The sequence below is a fragment of the Hibiscus syriacus genome, unplaced genomic scaffold (assembly GCF_006381635.1).
Source record: "Hibiscus syriacus cultivar Baekdansim isolate YM2019G1 unplaced genomic scaffold, ASM638163v2 tig00111441_pilon, whole genome shotgun sequence".
In the NCBI taxonomy this organism is placed as follows: Eukaryota; Viridiplantae; Streptophyta; class Magnoliopsida; order Malvales; family Malvaceae; genus Hibiscus; species Hibiscus syriacus.
Genome location: NW_024063095.1, coordinates 158,103 through 181,246, shown reverse-complemented (window position 1 = coordinate 181,246; position 23,144 = coordinate 158,103). Strand labels below are relative to the sequence as shown.

Sequence of the window (23,144 nt, the reverse complement as noted above, 5' to 3'; positions counted from 1 at the left end):
GGCATGCCATTTTAGGAAGTTACAAAAAATTCAAGGATTTAAACTCGAATTTACCCAGTGAAAATTTTAACTCCCCCAAGCGATCTGATTTTTCCCTAAATCAAACTCAATCCCTTAACCCCAAATTATACTTCCCCTATCAACCCATTTACTGGTCAAATCCGTCGCTGTCCGGCCACCCTAGCTCGAGCCACCACCACCAAAATACTCACTGTTGAACAGTGATCAAAACCCAACCCCTATTTCATCGAAAAACAGCATCGTTCGTCGTGGATCAGCCAACAAAAAGCCGTCGAAAAACCTCGTCGCATAGTGAATCTTCAACATTTTCGATCGCGTCCGACGTTGTTTCGCCTCACCGCCGCCTCAACTGCACTCACTGGTGTCGTACGATCAAAACCCGGCCGATTTTGTTCATCATTGACGTGCCGTCGTCGACCACCGTTGGGTAAGTTAACGATTGGTTGATTGGTGATAGTTGGATTGGTTTATTGGTGATATTGGACTAATTTTGGATGAAATTGAGGCCATAATTGAATTGGGAGTAATCGACAGTGCGCGTGGTGGTCTATTGCCTGTCCAGGAAATTTCTGGAACTGGTCCAGGCATAACCGAACTGGGTTTGACCCAACCCGAACCGTTGACCTTGATCGGTCAGACAGTTGACTTTGAATGGTCTGACCGTTGACTTTGACTTTAACCGAAAATGTCAAAAATTTCAAAAAGTCATATTTTATGTTTTTCGACTTCCTGAGCCTGATTTTGAAGTTCATTTTACCAAATTCAAACCCGAAAGCCTCCAAATTGATTGTCAAACCCAAATATGCTTATGAAATTAACTTTTTTAATTTCAGAATAATTAAAGTAAGATTTGAAACTGATTAATTGTTGTTATTTGAAGGTACTCGAGATTTATCTGATCGCTCGCCAGCTCGACCCAGCTCTTCTCGATCCGTTAGACCACGTGAGTCGATAGTTACTCGTATGAACCGTGAACTGTATGAATACACCGATTAGAATATTACTTCGACATTAACTAAGTTTGCTATGATTTAGGTTCGAGCACTAGAGCTGAGTGTGATGAGGCCGATGCCCATTAGTTTTACTATATGCCCTATTTTGCGATGTGTGTTTCCTATGTGCTACCTGATTGTTTTATCTAATTTGGAATATGTTTCACTGAAAATTATGATTTACTGGTTGATGATTTATGAACTATGACTGAATGATGCATGATATTTGAATAATTGTTTTCACTATACAGTATGATTTTTCCGAATATGAATCATGGAAATTACTGCTCATCATGTGAATTGTTTTATTGAAACGTTTTCTTTGGGTAGGCTGGAGAATGGAGGTTCAGCTCTGATCAAGCTGGTAAATTCTTACGGATCTAAGGCGAATCTTGGGTAGGATCTACGGCTCTGAGATATTTCCTGGGTAGGCTCTCAGGCCCCAATATGTTCCCTTAGGTTTACTCCTTATATCCAATGGGTATAAGGTAAGCCTTAAAGATGCAGTTATGGGGGAACTGAACTGCATATGGTGTACAGGAGGAGGGTAAACTACAAGTTTTAAAAACTTATACTCTATCAGGATTTCCATGATATTTTACTGGACTATTACTTGATTGCTTTTCATATTATGTTTTTATTGCACTATTGGGACACATTGAACCCTGACTCATTTTTCAAACTGTTTTACCCCCCTTTCAGATACTTGTGGATATACACGCGAATCATGCACTCGGAGGATCGACACATTATTGAAGAACTTTTTATTGTAATGTTTCTATCTTCCGAATTGCTTTCAATTATGGTGACATGTGCCTTATTTTGAAGTATTTATATTTTTATGATAATTATTGCTTTTGCTATTGATATTCGATTTACCGTGATTTAGATTTAAGACTTGTTTTGTTTTGCGTAATCGGTTTTAGTTTTATATTTACGAGTTAAACTTTTATTGTTATTTATTATACGTTTATGAATGTTATTTGTAAAATGATTTTAAATTATCGAATAACGTTTTTTAAAAGTGTTTTAAGAATTTTTAATGTAATTCGTTAAACTTAGTCGAAATGCATAGATTAGATCTAGCAGTTACATTTTAAGGTACTTGTCTAAATTTGATACAATCTCAAAGCCAAAATCTCGAGCAATTTTCACCCTTAAAATCACATATGAAGTATGCTCTAACTTTTACCCTTAAAGTATTTTTGGTTAATTTTCTACGTATTATTTTTCACTACTTTCTCATTTACCATGTTGGTGCAAAAGCTATATGTTGATTTTTCTTATCTAATAATTTAAACCTCATCCACTAAATCAATTGATAATTGATAAAAAAATAACTTTTTGATAATAATGTTTAGTGCATTAAAAATAAAATATATATATTAAAATCAGTTGCTTGGAATTTTTTCTCATATTTTATGCTTTTTGTTTATTTTATAATTAATTAAAAGAAGTAAGAAAGTAAATTCCAACTTCATTAAAACTTGGATTAGAATTGAACTAACTTGTTTATGCAAAATTGGGTGGGCATTAGATATTATTTTCTGGGCCAGAATAAGCAAACAATACTGGGCTGCACATAAAGTGTTCGATAAATTGCCCTACTGAACTTCGTTTTTTCTTTCTTTTTGATTTCTCTTTTCTGTTTACTCAAAATATTCCGATTCCTTGGAGAGGTAAATAAGAAAAAGTAACCCGCAGTTTTTGTGGGATTTCCATCAACGATTATATAATTTTTTTTTAATTTTGTTGGGTTTTCTATATTGCAGGCAGAGATAGGATTCAAGTTCGTTTGAAAGAGTGGGTGGTAATTCAATGGCGGCAATTAAATCAGGGGCATTGGTTACTTTACCAGAGCTTCAGCCATCTTCTGATTTTTTTAAGGAAGGAGCTTCACTTAGAGTAATAGGAAAGTAAGAACTTTAAACTTTTACCCCCTTTTTTTAATGCATTTTTGTCTAATTTTATTATCTGTTCCAAGTTTCTCTTGGTTGGTAAACTGATACTATCAATTAAGTGGATATAGAGGAATTAGTGTTTGAAGGGAGATATGGATGAATTATTTCGAGAAAAGGGTGAAAAGATTAAGAAGGATTCAGTTCAGTGGAAGAATTTTCGCTGAGAAGGCAATTGATGAAGGTGGTGGTTCAGATAAAACAGGGTTGAATTTATAGCTAAGCTACTCTGAGAATAGTATGTATCTGTCTTGGAATGATTAACTTACAATTTATGATCAATAACAATTCTATACTTGCCATATAGTTTCATGAACAAGCGCGGTTCGGGACCTGGGTTCATTGAAAAATTAGAAATTCAGTAGGGTAAGAGCCTAAGAGGTCTTGTTGCAGCGCCCATGTTCTGTTAGCAGAGGTGGAGACGGTGAAGTATGGTGGCGTTAGAGGCAAAAGAGCACAACACGAATATGTAAGGTAGCTAGAAATTGGTGGCGTTAACGATGCGGTATTTGTTGGTTGGAGATGCCAAATGAGCAAGCTAATGGTGGAAGTGGTGGTTTTTGTTGTATGGCAATAGAAATTGAAATGGTGCTTGATGTTAAAGTTCATGATGAGTTTTGCTTGAAGAATTGATGCAAGGATGTATCTAGCCGTGCACCTTAGATAAGAAAAAAAAAGTTACCTATAAACATGAATTGAACCTGTGTAGAGAATATCTAATAAGATTTTCCAGTATCATGCTGAGTGATATGGCCTATTATTCAGTATAAATACTTTATCGTCAGGTGTTATGGACTGTGATTTCTTAAATAACATTATCATCTTGTTCAGATTTCTTTCTATGTTGTGATCTTTTAGTAGCATGAAAGGTCATAAAACAATGGTTTAATGCCTTACCGGTTATGTACCGATTTTCTTGCTTTGAGTTGCCGGATGATTGCACCATCGGTATATTACTTTTATTCGTTAGTTGGTTGATCTTTATGATGTGATGTTATATCCATATTAAGAAAGGAAGAGATGGAACTGTAACACATTCATCCCTAGGCTGCAAGAGTATTCCGTGGAGACAGCCATAGCTGTTATTGCTGATCAAGGTGCCACCCTAAAGATTGATACGCAGCACTTGAGGGAAATTGGCTTCCGAATCGGCTCGATATTCCAATTCATTGGTGAACTCCATATTCAACCCAACAATGAGGTAAATTTGTATACGATCAGGCTAAATGCCTTTTTCTTTACTCCCTGTCTCCCTATCGAACACTAATATGTTCTGGTTATATGATTTATCACAGGCAGTACTGCAAGCGCGTACTGGTAGGAACATCGATGGTATTGACCTCGATCTCTATTACCAATCTTTGCAGCAATTAAGGAGGTTCCAAGCCGAGCACATGAAAAGTGCAGCTACTTGAATGAAGTTTTAGATTTGAATGGACTTGCTTGTAATTTGAAGGTACTGAAGTAAACTACTACTAAACTTATGATTGCCACAAATAGGAGAATTTCTTTTTCTTTTGGAATTGTTAATGTAATCGAATTGAAAAGTGTTTTCATCAGCCATCCAACAAAGTAGTTCATCTGAATCCTTATTGTAGCTTTCATTACTACCATTTAGTAAAACTCTTAAAGGTGTAGGTATCACATTTGAAGAGATAAGGGACATTAATCATTCATCATAATAGAAAGAGTTAATTGCGTCGTATGTTCCCAAACTATAACCTTTATTTTAAATGGATCCTTAAACTTTTGAATATTCTAATTTCATCCCTAAATTACGACTCTCATTCTAAATTAGTCTTTAAACTTTTGAACATTCTAGATTCATTCCTCAATTTTGACAATCTTTCTAAATTTGTCCTCAAGCTTTTAAATGTTCCAATTTCATTCCCAACTTCATCCAAATATGTATTAACAATTTTATTAACAACTGATGTGATTAGTATATACGTATAGTTTGGGATGTGTTGACGAAAACGGGTAAAGAAAACGAAAGAACACGAGAATTTTACGAGGTTCGGCAATGTGCTTACGTCCTCGGTGCCTAGGCGGCGCTAGAATTTTATTCAATGATATTTTAGGTCTAGGTTACATCTCTATTTATAATAGAAAACCCTGTTACATAATTACAAAATCAACCCTGTACCGTACCGCGGGGCTACGCCCCCGCACCCCCAACCCACATAATTTGTAACCCCACAACGAGACTTTCTTTGTAAGGACAGTTGATGTTCGCTGCGTTCGCTTCGCTCCATCTCCTGTCCTCTTTACTGGTATATTTATGAGCCATACCTAACAAATCTCCACCTTGGCGAATATCCTGCCCCTTGGAAACTTCAATGTGGGTTGGGTTACCTTGCTTCTTTAACAACTCGAAACATTCAACAAGTCCAAGCAATGCTTGGACTTGTCTGTCGTAACTGGCTTGGTGAACATATCAGCGGCATTCTCATCAGTATGTACCTTCTGAAACAAAACCTCTCCAGATGCAACCAACTCTCTGATCTTGTGGAACCTTACATCAATATGTTTAGTTCTAGCACGATACACCTGATTCTTAGCCAAGTGAATAGCACTTTGATTATCACAAAGCAACTGAACTCCACCTTATTGAACACCCAACTCCTTCACTAAACCAGTAAGCCATAAAGCTTCTTTTGCAGCTTCAGCCGCTGCCATGTATTCAGCTTCAGTTGTAGATAGTGCCACGACAGATTGAACAGTAGACTTCCAGCAAATAGGCCCTCCACCAAGAGTAAACACATACCCTGTCGTAGATCTTCTATTATCCAAGTCACCTGCATAATCTGAATCCACATATCCTACAACCAAAGGATTATCCCGCTGACTCCCAAAAACAATTTCATGTCCCACAGTACCCTTTAAGTACCGAAAGATCCACTTGACTGCATCCCAATGTTGCTTACCAGGTTTAGACATGTACTTACAAACTTGACTAACAACATGAGCTAAATAAGGACGAGTACATACCATCGCATACATCAAGCAGCCAACAGCATTAGAATACGGAACCTTTGCCATATTTTCAGCTTCCTTATCTGTCTTAGGGCACTGTTCTGATGAGAGCTTAAAGTGATTCGCCAATGGAGTGCTAACTGGTTTCGCGCTGCTCATCGCAAACCTTTCTAGCATTTTCTCAACATAACCCCGTTGAGATAGCCGCAGTTTCCTTGAGTCTCTGTCCCTGCAAATTTCCATTCCAAGAATTTTCTTTGCAGCACCTAAATCTTTCATATCAAATTCCTGACTCAATAAAGTTTTCAAACCGATAACATCATCCATGTTCTTCGCAACAATCAACATATCATCAACATACAGTAATAGAAAAATAAAAGAACCATCATCAAGGCTCTTAACATAGACACAACAATCATACTCACATCGGTTGTAGCCAATCTTGATCATATAGGAGTCAAACCGTTTATACCACTGTCTCGGAGACTGTTTTAACCCGTACAAAGATTTCTTCAATCTGCAAACTAAATGCTCGTTTCCAGGTTGAGTGAAACCTTCAGGTTGCCGCATGTAGATCTGCTCCTCTAAATCACCATGCAAAAAAGCAGTTTTAACATCCATCTGCTCTAAATGCAAATCCCAACTAGCCACCAATGCAAGTACTGCTCGGATTGAAGTGTGCCTGACCACAGGAGAAAAGATTTCATCATAATCAACTCCTTTCTGCTGTGAAAAACCCTTCGCTACCAAACGAGCCTTGAACTTCTCCCCCTCTTTTTCTGTTACTGCTGGTTTCTTCTTATACACCCATTTGCAACCAATCGGCTTCTTACCCTCAGGAAGGGGAACTAACTCCCATGTGCGATTGTGATTCAAAGACTCCATCTCCTCAACCATGGCTGCCATCCACTTGTCGTTTTCCTGACTAGTAACGGCATCATGAAAAGTAACTGGATCATCACTGCTAACAGTAAGTGCAAAAGATACCAAGTCTTCAAAACCCAATCTGTTCGGAGGCTTTATATTCGTCCGTCTCACCCTGTCTCTGGCGAGACTATAATCCTGCAAATCATCCGTAGTGGAACCACCAGAAGTCGGTTGAGAAGTTTCTGGTTTCTCAACTGGAAACTGCTCGAAATCTACCACTGTCGTGTCTTGCTTCTGCTGCAACATAGACTGTTCATCAAAAACGACATCTCTACTAATCACAACTTTCTTCGCAACTGGATCCCAGAACTTGAATCCTTTGACACCTTTCTTGTAACCCAGAAAAATGCACTCCTTCGATTTTGCATCAAGTTTGGATCTCTCATCAGCAGGTACATGCACATAAGCAGGACAACCAAAAATCCGTAAGTTATCAAAACTAACATCATGACCAGTCCATACCTCTTCTGCAACTTTCCTAGCCAGCGATGCCCTTGGCGATCTGTTGATAAGGTAACACGCCATGTTAACAGCCTCAGCCCAGAAGTGTTTGGGAAGCCCGGCATTCAACCGCAAACATCTGGCTCTTTCATTCAACGACCTGTTCATTCGTTCCGCAACACCATTCTGTTGTGGTGTCTTGCGCACTGTAAAATGCCTCTGAATCCCATGCTCCTTACAGAATTGTAGGAACTGTGAATCTGTGTACTCCGTACCATTGTCAGACCGCAAACACTTGATTTTTCGTCCTGTTTGGTTTTCTACCTCAGCTTTCCACAGCTTGAACTTCTCAAAAACTTCAGATTTCTGTTTCAAAAAATACACCCAAACTTTCCGTGAAAAATCATCAATAAAAGTAACATAGTACCTAGATCCACCCAAAGACGATGTCGTGGAAGACCCCCATACATCAGAATGCACATAATCAAGAATCCCTTGAGTTGTGTGCTTCGCAGTCTTGAAACGGACTTTAGTCTGTTTACCAAGAACACAATACTTGCAAAAATCGAGCTTACAGCTTTTGACACCATGCAACAAGTTTCTCTTGTGTAATTCTGCCATACCACGTTCACTAAGATGAGCAAGGCGCATATGCCACAATTTTGTCGTATCATCACATGACTCAACAGAGTGAACTCCACCTGCAACGGTACTCCCTAACAATCTGTAGATATTCCCTGCAGTCATCTTGCCTTTCATCACAGTCAATGCTCCTTTAACAATCCGAATGGTTTCCCTATCCTCGTCAGCCTTAGGGATAAAACCATTCTTGTGCAAAGTGCCCAAGGAAATCAAATTCTTCTTCAAGTCTGGGATATGTCGAACACCACTCAACGTCCGAACGGAGCCATCGTGCATCTTAATTCTGACATCACCAATACCAACAATATTGCAACATCGATCATCACCCAAATAAACCGAACCAGAATTAACCGGCCTGTATGTCGAAAACCATTCCCTATTTGGCGTGATGTGATAAGAACATCCAGAATCAAGAATCCAAGCATCCGTCAATTGTGTCGTTGAAATAGAAAGTATATCACCCTCACTGCAATCAGAAGTATCATCCTCGACCACGTTCACAGACTTGGATGAGCCATCACGCTTCTCATCAGTCTGCTTTTTCAACTTCGGACAGTTTCGCTTCATATGTCCCGCCTCCTTGCACTTGTAACAGTGAATCGTCTTCTTATCCCTGGATTTGGATCTGGAATTCCGCTTCCCGGACCCTGCCTTCTCTGGCTTCCGTTCACGATCTCGATTACCCTTGACATATAAGCTATCGGCTTGAGAGCTTTCCCCTGCATTCTGCTTCCGCTGGTTGTGAGCCAACAAGGCTGCAGTAATCTCCTCAACATTGATAGTCTCTTTCCCATATGTAAGAGTAGTCACCATGTGTTCGTAAGAGGGAGGCAACGAACACAACAGAATCATCGCTCTGTCTTCATCCTCAATTTTCACATCAAGCCGAGCCAGATCAGAAACGATTTGATTGAAGACATTCACGTGTTGCGCCAAATCGTGATCGTCCTGCATCTTCAGCCCATACAGCCGCTGCTTCAGATACAGTTTTGTCGTTAAGGATTTGGACATAAACTGACTTTCCAACTTCCTCCAAATTTCGTCTGGAGACGATAGATGCATGACGTGATACATGACCTCGTCCGCCAAGCATAATCGTATGGTTCATGCCGCTCGCTGCTGCAATTCTTCCCAATCTTCCTCATCCATCGACGCCGGCTTTGTAGGTCGCAAAGCCTTCAAGATCTCTTGCTGCGCCAATAGATCCTTCACCCTCGTTTGCCATAATCCGAAGTTACCCTGACCATCGAATTTCGTGACTTCGGATTTTGCTCCTGACATCTGATACCAATTGTTGACGAAAACGGGTAAAGAAAACGAAAGAACACGAGAATTTTACGAGGTTCGGCAATGTGCTTACGTCCTCGGTGCCTAGGCGGCGCTAGAATTTTATTCAATGATATTTTAGGTCTAGGTTACATCTCTATTTATAATAGAAAACCCTGGTACATAATTACAAAATCAACCCTGTACCGTACCGCGGGGCTACGCCCCCGCACCCCCAACCCACATAATTTGTAACCCCACAACGAGACTTTCTTTGTAAGGACAGTTGATGTTCGCTTCGCTCCATCTCCTGTCCTCTTTACTGGTATATTTATGAGCCATACCTAACAGGATGAAATTGGAATGTTTAAAAAGTTTGGAGACCAATTTAGAATGAAGTCCAAAGTTTGGGGATAAAATTAAAATGTTTAGAAGTTTGAGGATTATTTTAGAACGATAATCATAGTTTAGGGATTAAATTGAAATATTTTAAAGTCTAAGCACTAATCTAAAATGAGAGTCATACTTCAAAGATATGTGATGCAATTAACTTGAAAAAATAATTGAGGTCATGAAATTTAAAAGCGATGACGTTGTACATTATATTATATATAATTTTTAGAAAGAGGGTAATGGTTTCTTGACAAGTGACATCTCCAATGGATAGAATAGGCAAGATGAACATCTGTAGTGAGAACACCACGGAAAAATGTCAAGGCCTTGGCATTCTTCAATATTTGTTTGAGATAAGTTACATTGGTATTTTGATGCAGGCTAGTATGGTGGAAGGTTTATCATACTTAAAAGGATTAGGTTCTTTGCACGGCCATTGGAGGAAACCAAGCCCTGCTGTTCTGAAAATTAACGTGGATGCTGCTTGTCCATTGACACACGACGCTGCTATAGTTTTCGCGATTGCTCGTGATAACAGTGTCTTTGTCCTTGCTGGTCGAATATGTGTGTTGCCAGGTTATGGTGATTCAACCACAGCTGAAGCATATGATCTAATTGCCGGTATTTGCCTTTCAATTGATCTTCATTGTTTAACGGTTATTGTGGAGAGTGATGTGTCTAATTTGGTTGGACAATTGTTGAGTTACCGAAATGATTTATATGTGGTCAGCTTTCATCTAGTTGAAGCCCAACAATTTTTGGATGTTCATTCTCACATCAAGGTCCTTCTATACTACGATCGTCTAATATGCTCATTCTTTTGCACAATGAGCCTCGTCCTCCAACTCATCTGTCTTTTACTTATGATTTACCGGATTCTATATCTTCTTGTGTACTATATAACGCTATTTCTGATTAATGCAATTACGTATTTTAAAAAAAAAAGGATTTAAATCTATAAATAAAGAAAATAATATTATTTTAAATTATATCTTAAGCATAAGAAAATATATTCTTATCATTTAAAAAATAAAAATTTAAATCAATAAAATTACACTTATATTCATTTTGAATTGTATTCCTATTATAACTTAAACTATTATTTTTATTATTATAGAAATCAAATAAAGGAGATATAAAAGAGACATTCTTGTTTCAAATAATAGGGGTTCCCTCAACCAAAAGACATGGCTTCATCCGATTTTACTTTATCGTTTAAAAGCACCTTCGTTATTCGCGACTCAGCTTCCGTTTCTGAACTCAGATTCCTCATCAAGATCTCTACCCATCTCTCCGTCGTACCTGATTCCTCTGTCATTGGAAGCGAATCGAGTACCGATCCAAGTCCCGCTGTTGAGCCTTTAAACCAGAATGAAATTCAAGATTTCCGATGATCCCTCTGTCGCCGAAAAGTTTAATGCAGGCTAACTCGGTTCTACTTTGAGAGCCGAGTCTTCGCCTGTGATTATCGATACTCAGCCTGCAGTGACTAATGCCGATCATGTCCCCAAAGCTACAAAGAATAATAACCAAAAGAAGAGACGATCGTCGGTTACACTGTCGGGAGAAGAGATTCAAGAGATTGAGATATGTTAGGTTTTTTATATTACGAGATTAGATTTTATCATTTTTCAACTATCATTTTAACATTCAGCTCACTGTCATTAAGTTTTTAATAAAAAAATGAAGAATTGTAATATACTAAATAGTTAGTTAATTATTTTATAACTTTTAATAGTCGAGGTATTTAATAAAATAACATTTTATAATCGAAAGAATATTTTATAATTGTTAATGGTCTAATGACTTAACAAAATATATTCTAAAATCGAGTGACTATTTGTGCATTTTTCCCTAACATAAAATAGATAGACACAAAATTCAGAACAAACCTGAGATTCATAGTAAAGTCCTGCATATAAAGAAACATTGAAGTTCTTTGGACCAATGGTGAATGCAGCAACGAGCTATAAAGAAAAAAATATAGTTAGAATTTATTTTTTATTAATTTAAGTGAATATAAGATAATTTATGTTTAAATAATTTTAATAATTTGATAATAATATTTATACACCTCTATATACATAGTGTTTAAATTTAAAACATAAAAAAAATAACAATAATTATTTAACTAATAACATTATTTTTTTAACTAATAACATTATTTTGTTTGTGCTTATAGTTAAAAACGTTAATATAGAAGAAAATGGTATATTCGGTCACACGTTTCAATGAATATCTTTTATGGATCACCTCCATCAGTGGCGTATCTAGGCCATGGGCCACCTATGCCAAAAAAATAGGGTAAATTATTCTTTAGTTACATACTTATTATTTAGTTTTTATTTTGGTCACTCGTCTTTAAAAATTTAATAGTGATATTAATGTGTCATCATAAGATAATGTCATATCAAGATTAACAAATAATTAAAAAATGTCATGTCACTATCATTGTTAATTTTTTAATGACATGTGACCAAAACAGAACCAAAACATAACATTATGTATGATTTTGAAAAAAAGTAATTGTTGAATGATTAAAACATAGATTAAGTAATAGGTGAGTGACAAAATAGGTAGTTTACCCTTAATAAAAATATGTATAAATTATGTTAAGAAAATTAATAAATATTGTTCCAATTATATTGCTCCAATTAATATATTTTTTAAAATTTAATCCAAATATATATGTAATTGTTATTATATTTTAAATTGAAAATATATATTAATTATATTAGATGATTTTTTTATTATACTTATATTGGGATAGCTCATAAATTTTATAGATTCACCATCTTTAAACATGTTATAAGTTTAATAAAAAAAAGTAATGTAAAACCAACTTGATTATGTAATGTAAACATCTTTACACCTTTTGTAAAACCAGCATCCTAAAAGTCTTGGGGCCTCCGGACTTGACAAAATTGGATGCCTTTCAGTTGACAGCTTCATCCTATGGTAAAAGAAATCTTTGGTCTATATATATATCTCAAGTTGACAAGTGAAGCAAGTTGATTAAAATATATCAGCATCGCATGAACCAGATATGACCAAAGACGAAGCCGATTGGTGGGTAGTGGCCAGAATAGCTAGAATGAAACGTGGACTTTGATTAGGTACCAATCACATACATCACATAGCTTTCAGATTAATGTTACATCCTGTAGTCAATGCAAATACGTATTTGACAGTGGACAGCTAACAAATACAAAATCATTGGGAGACTATGGACGGATTTCATGGTTAAATCTTGAGATTTTTAGTTTGAATAACTATATCTATAGGATGTTTACATGTCACATCCCGAAGTTTAGGCAAAATTTTTAAGGGACCAAAATGAATAATTCTGAAGATTTCTAGGTCAAGATCATATAGACATAAGAAGTTCAGGGACTAGCCCCGTAATTTGCCCAAAACCAAAGGAGAATGCCCAAGAATTCTAAGATTTCTTTTCCCAACTGAAATAAAGCAAACCGAAAAAAAAACATTTTATCTTCACCAGTCGCCCCCACCGCACTTCTCCGTCGTTCACCTATCCCCGACCAACTGTGGTTTGCACCGCCACCACCATTTGAACCGCGGTCATCTTGCAATCATAGACATGACCATTAATCACCCAAACCAATAATTGTTCGTCGTAAAACGGAGAAGAAGTGTTCGAAAACCCCAACACCAATCTCGGACACCGCTCGTTCGTAGACGTCATCGTCAGTTCCATTTGAAGTGTCGCCTCATCCAGATCATAACCTTGGTGGCTAAATATCGAAACTCGTCGTCGTTCGCCGTGAATCGTAGATCGAAGGTTCGTCGGAAAACCTTAGCGTCACCTACAATTTTGGTTGATTCTTGCCACTACGATCGTCGGTTCATCACACCGTCTGTCTCATTGAGTTCCCAGTGTTCGTTCGATCAAAATCTAGTTGTGTTTATCGCTTCGTCGTCTTCCCTCCGTCCACCGTAATTAGGTCAATACTCGAATCCTTTTTTCGGTTAGTTTTCCTTGCTTTTGGATCGTTTTTTTAGTGCATTTTAGGTTAATTTGTTCAAGTTTCTGAACAAGGTGTAATCGGTCGATCTCCCCGATGCCGCCATCACGCATCGCCGTACGAACATGGGACTCTTCCCCAGCCATGGTGTCTTTTAGAAATGGTCCAGGTGGATCAGATCGCCCTGAACATGTCTGAACCAGGTCTGTTTGACCAGACCGAGTCAACCCAAACTGAGTCAACTCGTCCGAGTCAACCTATTGACTTTGACCAAAAAGTCAAAATTTTTGAAAAGTCATATTTTATGTTTTTCGACGTCCTGAGTCCAAATCAGAAGTATGCTTTTCCAAATTTGCACTCGGTAAGTTGTTTTCAGTGTTTTATCTTCAGATTCAATTTGGTTTCTAAATTAAGTTCAATTTCTAACGTAAATTTGGTTGTCATGTATCTGAGAAATTATTGGGCGTTTAATTCAAGTTCGAGAGTGATTGAATAGAGTTTAAATGTCCGATCGGTTGAGTACAGAAATAGAGGTAATAATTTACTACCTTTTGTATGTTTTCCGGAACTTATTGATAATTGGTAACTGCATCGATGAAATGATTGGTCCTTTGGGTAAAATAAACTATTTTTGGACTCGAACAGAACTTCGGTAAAATGACAGTAAACTGTATAAAACTCAGATGGCTCGCATAAGAAACTGGTTGATCAATCGGAAATAATTATAAGTTCAGTGATTCATTAATAAAAGATTTGACTTCAAGATCCATAAATTTTGATTAATTTCTTTAAGGGTTAAATACCAGGAATATTTGAATAAGAAATTACCAAAAATAACCGTATGGGTAAAATTATGAAAATGCCCTTGTACTGTAAAAGACTAAGACTTCCCCTGATGGTGAAAAATAAATCAAAAGGGACATACTTAACCAATTATAAAAAAATGCATATGTTTGTATTGAAAAGGAATTACCAAAATGTCCTCAAGCTACAAAATAACTAAAATAACATCCAATTATCAAATGACCAAAATACCTTGAATTCTAAAGGAACTAGATAACTTTGAAGCCTAATTTATCGGAAGTAATGCCACTGACAGAATTGAATGGAATGACGATAATACGCTTAAAATGTAAAAAGGATAATGGATGGCTATGATAATGGAGAACACCTGAGAACTCAAATTTTGATTCGCTTGAATCTTGGAATCACCGACTAAATTCCTGATCTATTTGAAAAACTCAAAAAAATAAACTTCTACATTTGGAAATTCTTAATATGGCGATCCCTATAATACCCCAAATATCATGTCAAAGATTTTATTGAAAAGATTTAAAATCTGAAGATTTATTTGAATAAATGGTAAAATATGAGAAAATGATTTGGAATAGTGTTTTAGACTAATTTGTAACAATGGATGAATTAAGGGGGCATTTTGGTCTTTTAAGGGGGAAATGAATTTAAAATACATTCTTTATTAGGGATCTTAAATAGGGGAAAAGAGAAAAGTAAGTTATTTTTACTCTTATTCTTCTTCTTCACGTGGGTTGTGCTCTTCTCTATAGCATAAGGTAAACTTCATTTAGTTAGTTATTTTTTAAAATTTTTGTTTGCTCTTGTAACATTAAGTGATATGTAAGCTTAAGGAAGGGTTAAAGAAGAATAAAACTAAGTGGTGGATGTTTTATATGAAATTTAAGGAAATAGGATTTTGAATGATATGTTGATATATGAGTTTTTATTGAGGTTTATTAGTAGAATTGACTTGTCAAATGAATGAATAAGAGATTAGAAGTATGAGATATGATTAAAAGCATGCTAGAAAAAGTGATATGATTCTTGAGTTGAGATGTTCTATGGAGATTCTAGATGTTATAAGAGGTTAAATGAAGGAAAGCTAGTTGGGTTAAGTAAAGAAAAGTTTAATAGTATTGTTGAAGGTAAAAGCAAAATATTAGTGGGGAAAATTGAGTAAAAATTGGGATGAAAAATGGTAAATCTGGGTAAGGGTATTGGTACTGATAGAACAGTACCGATACTATAGGTGTAAATGAGTAGAAATGTGACAAACATTATCAGTACCTATGCAAGTGGTATCGATACTAACAAGGGGAAGTATCGATACCATGGATAACATAATACCAAAATGGTATCGATACCGAAAAGGAGTATCGATACCATAGTATAGAAATATCGGTACCATGGTAAGGGTATCGATACTATTGAGCTGGGAACCAAAAGATATGTTGAAATTGTTATAGAAATTGAAATAATAGTACTTTTGAGTATTATTAAAGTATAAATGTTAGGGAATATACTAACATTTGGTATGGTATATGTCTTTAATGGATGCTTGTGTAGATCATAACCAAGCTCCTGAATCTAGCAAGAAAAAGGGTAAATATAAAGTTGTTGAATAGTCAGACGCCTCTACATCTTATTAGCGAGGATTACCAGGTGAGTGCATTATTATGTACTTATGTGTTATAATAGTCATAAATGCATGTTGCTTAATATATGTACGGTGATTACCAAATGACATTATGTGCGCAAATCTAAGAAATTCATAATAAGTTTATGAATTTCCGTATTAGTAGTGAGTGTCCAACCCACGTAAATTATAATAAGTTTGTGAATTATTGTATTGGCACTACGTGAGCAAACTATATAGTTTATAATGAATTGAAAGAGTTAATTGATATTATGAATAATTGTTAGAGAGAGTTAATTAATATTATGAATAATTATTAGAGTAGAAACTATTATAAAATAAAAGATTAATGGCATAGTTGTGCATTTGTTAGAAAGGTGTTAATTATTCCAGTTAGACGAAAGGTTAAATACCTTTGAGTAAAAGATTAATGGCCTAGCTGTGCATTTGACAGAAATGTGTTAATTATGCCAGTTAGATGAAAGGTTAAATACCTTTGAGTAAAAGATTAATGGCCTAGTTGTGCATTTGACAGAAATGTGTTAATTATGACAGTTAGATGAAAGGTTAAATACATTTGAGTAAAATATTAATGGCCTAGTTGTGCATTTGACAGAAAGGTGTCGATTATGCCAGTTAGATGAAAGGTTAAATACATTTGAGTAAAAGATTAATGGCTAGGTGTGTATTTGACAGAAATGTGTCAATTATGCCAGTCAGATGAAAGGTTAAATACCTTTGAGTAAAAGATTAATGGCCTAGCTATGTATTTGGCAGAAAGGTGTCAATTATGTCAGTTAGATGAATGGTTAAATACCTTTGAGTAAAAGATTAATAGCCTAGTTGTGTATTTGGCAGAAAGGTGTCAATCATGCAAGGTAGATGAAAGTATAAATGCCTTTGGGTAAAAGACTAAATGCTTAACAATGTAATTTGACATAAATGAAATGTACAACGGTGCATTAAAGGCATGAAAGGATGCCATAAATAAAATTAATGAATAATTACTAAAGAATAATGGAAAAAATGTAAAGAAAGAAAGGTATGTTGGACATACTAAGAATGTTTACGAAGATAGTATGAAAAAAATTTGGTTTAAATAATAGGGACTTATATAATCCTTATGGATGATACGAAGTAGTTTGAAACCAAATAAACATGATATACTTATGTATATAGAAATGTTTCTTTACAATAATATGTCTCACTAAATAAGTATTTAATGTGTGTTGATTTCACGCGTAGATAAAAGTAGAGATTAGTCGAGTAAGGAGTGCAGCCGTAACAACATTTATCATCAATTAAGGTTGACTCATCAGTAACAATAAGATAATCTTATTCATTTTGAAATCTTAGTTGGCATGTAATTGAACTCAAGTAAATATTTTGTATTGTATTTAAAGTGATAGTTCTAATATTATGATTATATGAATATTATACTTTTGTGGTTTTTAAAATTGAAACAAAATTTAAAGGGTGTTCAAATGAATTTTTTTTTAAAAAGTTATATGGCATTTGTATCTCGTGTACGGAAAGATAGACGGGGATATGGGTGTTTGTAATACCCCAAAAATTTAGATAATGACCAAAATGCAAATTTTGAAAGTTTGATGGTCAAAGTAAAAAAATTGGGAAAAGTTTAAGGAACTAAGTGGTAATTTTCCCTAAAATAATGTTATTCCATAAATGGATTTAGTGAGTGACCAAATTATAAAATTTTAAAGTTAAATGACCAAAGTATAAACTTTAGAAAAGTTTAGGGACCAAAATGGTAATTTAAAAAGTTTACAATTGGCTTCGAAAATAAAAGAAAATGTAAATTATTTTCACATTTTTAAATGTTGAAAAATAAAATAAATCTTTGGATTTTAAGATTTAATTTCATGTTTAATTTGGACTTTTGGATTAAAGTGGCAAGATTGTGATTTTTGGAAAAAGGCAAGGGCAAATCGGTAAACTAAGATCTTATTTGTTCATCTTTGACTATTGAAAGATGATAAGGTTTAGGTGTCATGATTGGGAAGATGATAAGGTTAGGCGTCTTGGTTTAATGGTGATTATGAAGTTTCATTAAGGGTAAATTGGTATTTTCCCAATTTAATGAATTTAAAATTCATTAAAGTTAAATTAAAGGTAGATAAATATGATATTAATAAAAAAATATCATGCTAAGTTGTTCACCAGCTCCTCCCTTTGTCGTGAGTTAACTTGGAGGTAAGGAAAAATATTTGTTTTCCATTTTTGAGCAATTTTCTTTGGATTTTGGGTTATGCCGTGAAATAGAAAATTGTTCTACGCGAAAAACGCTATCATTTGGTACCAATATTGCTTTCTAATCTTGTTAGAATTCAAAGATCCCAAATCTAAGGGTTTATGTTCATGATAAGGTTCATGAAATTGATTATGAATCTTGATGTTTTTGAGGATGTAGTTTCATTTCAAGATTGATTTATGGTTAAAACATGTTCAATCTTCCTATAAATAATTCTTTAAAATTCGGCCAAATTATAAGTTGGAGAAACTTTGTGTTCTAATGAGAGTTGATTAGGTATTTGATTGTAAAGATGTTATAAGGTTAATTGAAAGTTGATTTCATGCTTGAATCAAATCAAAATCGAGCAAAATCATGAAAACATAGTTTTAAAGGATAAAAAACTTGACCATGATGTATTTGAGTGAGAGAAATTATAGAAAAATTATATAATGTCTGGAAATGATGTATGAAGTATTATACAAGCCTTAGAAAAATTTAGGGACCATTTTTTAATTTTTGAAAAGTTAGGGGATCAATTTGGAAATTTTGGAAAAGTTGTGAATGGTTGTATAATTGTTTAATAGTTGATGTACTATACTGGAATTTACTGTTTTGGAATTGAAATGAGTGTTTAGATGTGAAATATGACTATTTTAGAAGTTTGAAAAGATTGGTGATTTAAGTACAACATTTGCATAGTTGGGGTACTTAAATGTAATTATGCCTTTGTAAAAGCATTTGAATGGTAATAATTTCAATGCTTGAAATTTTGGTATTAAGAATCTAAGTGATAAAATGGTGAAGGACAATTTGTGTAAATTGGAAAAATTGGTGCCAATGTTAAAAGGAATTATTAAGTGTTAAATATTTGGTAGAAAATGAGTTTCAAGTATATTATGGAGTTGTTATGGGATGTGTTTATGTTAGTACAATACTAACATATGTATCGTTATGAATTTGTGATTTATACAGATCGTGATTGATTTGTGATCGAAGTAAGTCAAGTATAAAAGGGTTTATTGTGGATCATAATGAGGCACATATTTTGGAATATAAAAAGTGTTAAGATGAGTGCAATACATGCATGACATGGTACATAGATGTTTTATACATCATGTACATAAATGTTTTATGCATCATCAAGAAGACGTGCGACAAGTCAACCTTATTTATATCAGCATGATATTATGTCATTTTTATAACTTCGATATGACATTGATATGTCACAGTGTGAAATTATAGTGCATTGATCATGGATAATGTGATATTCTACCATGAATGTTATTTTGGGTATGAACTGCCCCATTATTAAATTATGATAATATACTTTGCCATGGATGGATCAAATAAAATAGACTATATGCCTAAGTATGTTATTGAGGATCAGTGGTATTAATGGCATGCCATAGAGTCTAGCAGTTGCATATTAGGTAGCACTAGAGTGTCTAGAGAAGGCACATAGTGCAGGCCTCAAAGTGTAGTGAATCCACGGTACAAAACACTACGGTGTACAAGGTGGGTAAAGCCTGACCTCAGCACTACGGTGTATTATTAGTTGAGCAAAGCTCGACCTCAGCACTGCGGTGCAATATTTGACTCCTATACCGGGGTTCTCATACAGTTATACTTTGGGTTATGGTTTATTGGTTAATGAATGATAAACATACATATAAGCTTACAAGCTTATGAGATAAATGGCAAGTATATTGGTAAGGAATTTTATATTCAATTATATTATTTTGATCATGGTAAAATATTAGATATGCAGGTAACATGATCTTATGGCATTTGTTTATGACATTAAATTTCATGAATGAGTTTTATTACACTGTTTATTGTTTTAATTGCCTCACTAAGTATATACTTAACGTGTGATGATTTTCACGCGTAGGTAAAAAGCCAAGAGTAGAGTAAAGAGTACAGAGCACTCCAAGCATCAAGGAATATACTACAATATCAGTAAGACATCCTATGATGAAATTTTGACTTTGTTAGCGGCATGTACTTATCAATGTCCTAGTTGTTCTATTGAACTATTTTGGAAATGGTTTGTAATAACTAAACTAAACTATATTGTTTTACTCTATTACAATATGGATAGCATAAATCCATATTAATATATGTTTTAAATAGTATGTGATAATTTGATATAATATTTTTATAATATCATTTACCATTTTAAGAAAAGAAATTTTAAATCACTTTGAATGGGAAAATATTTTACGAAATTTCAGGTGACATCTATAATATGTGTAGGTATAATTATACGGGTTTTAGGTGTTACAGTGTTACAATCCCCTTTTTTTTAATGATCATTTGAAGATTATATTACTGCAAGTGCAACACATCACTAAAGTATTGAAATAATGGATTATTCTCAAGTTTTGAAATAACTAATGTGCCTAGACCCCAAAATGACTAAAATAACCTCGAATACCGAGACGACCTAAATACCTTTATGACTTGGATTAAGTGAATTTCGTTGGATAGACTATGGAAACATTGATGAATCTAAATGGTGTACTACCTATAAAGGTTATGGAGCACGACCCAAGTTGTCGGACATTTTGGGATACTATTAAAACGTGAAAATGAAATAAATACCAATAGAATATCTATTTGTCTCCTCAAGAACTGATCAATGATGATTCTGATATTGATCAGATCAGTTGGTGCAGTCAGTAATAAGAAGTGAATAATAATGAAGTATCACAGTCCTAATAATTGACAAGTATCGCAGTATTGAGATATGTAGTTCAATTGGACTCGAAATCTAGATATTCAATATATAATCTTAAATACCAGAAATCATCTCTCTACGCTTACTAGATAAATTACTAAGAATTCTCCAAGAAAATGTCTAAAATGCCCCTGATTTACCTGAATAATGGTAACACTCGTGCTATGTCTAAATCTTAAAAAATTCTGATGTAAAAGATTCTGAATGCATTCCTGATACTCAATTGCCTCTAAAAATCTCTAAATATTGTATGATATTGATTCTGAAATCCTATTAAATTAAAAAAAATCATGGCTCTCTACCTGATAAATACCAAGTATCTCTAAATAATATTTGGATCCTCTAGTGTGTTCCTTATGTGATATGTAAATGTTTTATCTGTTTTAAAATGTGATTTTCTGGAATCAATGATTTTCTAATTTTTTAGTTTATAAACTATGGATACCTGAAATGTTTTATTTGGTTTCCTGTTTTCACTGGAAAATATGATTGTTCTTGATTTATGGATCATGGAATATATTAGTTACCACTTGAACTGTTTTATTGGGACATTATCTGGGTAGGATATTAGAGTATGGAGGTTCAACTCAGTCAAACTGGTAATTTCTTATATAGGTTCAGACCGATCGAGCTGGTAATTCCTTACGGACCTAAGATGACCCTTGGGTAGGCTCCGAGGCTGCGAGAAAATTTCTTGGGTAGTCTCTCAGGCCCCAAGGCACTCTTTTGGGTAAATCATGGGACTGCATATGATGTATGGGTGGAGGGCATTTATTTGATTTAAATAACTACATGATCATTTTTACTATATAATACTAGATCATTATTTTGATATTAAAGTTACTGCTCAATCTGATTTCTACTGGGTACTGTATAGGTAGGCTGGAGTATGCAGGTTTAGCTCGGTCAAACTGGTAATTCCTTATATAGGTTCAAACTGATCGAGCTGGTAATTTCTTATGGACCTAAAGTGACCATTGGGTAGGCTCTCTCAGGCCCCAAGGCACTCCCTTAGGGTGGCTCCTTTGTTGTATGCTTAGGGTAAGTCCTTATGGATGCAGTTCTGGGGAAATTGCATAAAGAGTTCGGTTAGAGGGTTCTACTATGGTTTTTAAAAAATGTTTTAAAATGTTATTGTTTTAATAAGATCTATATATTTTCACTGGTTTTGGTTGGAACACACTAGACATCATATTCCAATCTCCTTAAAACTTGGTACTCTGAATGTTTCATATAAACTGAAATCTTCATGTGTTTACTCGATGAAATATCAGTGAAATCTCAGCTCGTTTCAAAAATCTGTATACGACTAAGGCAATAAGAAAAGTTTACGATACTTCTTTTATCTACATGTCCTTCAGCATCACTTGGTAGTTCTGTATTACTGAGTTTCCCAAAGCTCACTCTTTTACTCACCATTTCAGGTTAAAAGAATCGTACCAGTTCAGCTATCGACGTCAGTAAAGGCGTTCCACTGGCGTTGCTTGCGAAGTACGGTGCATATGATTAGGGGGCATGTAGGTTGTATTTTGTTTTTATATCAGAGTCTGAAATTTGTATGATTTTAATCATGTTTATAACATATGAATGGTTTTCTATTATTTATAAATTATTTTATTATTTTACGCGTTTTAACAAAAAAAATTTAAATTTTCCCAGATTTTTATTTTGGGTCACTCTGGTGTCCCTAATGTGACACCCCAAATCAGTTTATGGGTGTTACATTTAATGGTATCAGAGATTAGGTTGAGTCGAGTCTTCTGGGTAGATCGACCGATCGACTGCCATAGTATGTCTAGTCTGTACATGCCCCTAGATTATGACCGCACTCTCCGAGTTGGAATTCTGATGTTAAGAAATCATTCTATAATAAGTATACCAATGTATCTTATATGTTATGACACAATCTGTGCAAAAAGGTAATAATGTAAGCATTCATCCCAATCTTGGAAGTTACTCCACGAGTAACTTGGGAGATTATTCGATCAAGAATTTTAACCTGACTTCTAACGTGAAATTAAGTTTTGTTATTCCCCAAACATTATGTGATGATAAACTCGTAGTCGAACCACCTTATAAGTAAATTTTTGAGATTTAGTTCTTCTACCCAAGTATAT

At 34.8% G+C, this 23,144-nt stretch overlaps 1 protein-coding gene across 3 annotated transcripts; it reads left to right on the top strand.

Annotated features, from left to right (window-relative positions):
- Positions 1-2,580: 2,580 nt before the first annotated feature.
- Positions 2,581-4,506, top strand: LOC120163353 (CST complex subunit TEN1-like). Of its 3 annotated transcripts, none has more exons than XM_039173322.1 (4): positions 2,581-2,602; positions 2,790-2,929; positions 4,019-4,172; positions 4,267-4,506. In XM_039173322.1, the coding sequence occupies exons 2-4, from the start codon at positions 2,832-2,834 to the stop codon at positions 4,384-4,386; spliced, it is 372 nt and encodes a 123-aa protein (XP_039029253.1). In that variant the 5' UTR covers positions 2,581-2,602; positions 2,790-2,831; the 3' UTR covers positions 4,387-4,506. The 3 variants fall into 3 exon arrangements, with proteins under 3 accessions (XP_039029253.1, XP_039029252.1, XP_039029251.1); XM_039173321.1 differs by lacking the exon at positions 2,581-2,602 and adding an exon at positions 2,606-2,692 and having other exon boundaries at positions 2,786-2,929; XM_039173320.1 differs by lacking the exon at positions 2,581-2,602 and having other exon boundaries at positions 2,722-2,929.
- Positions 4,507-23,144: the final 18,638 nt, after the last annotated feature.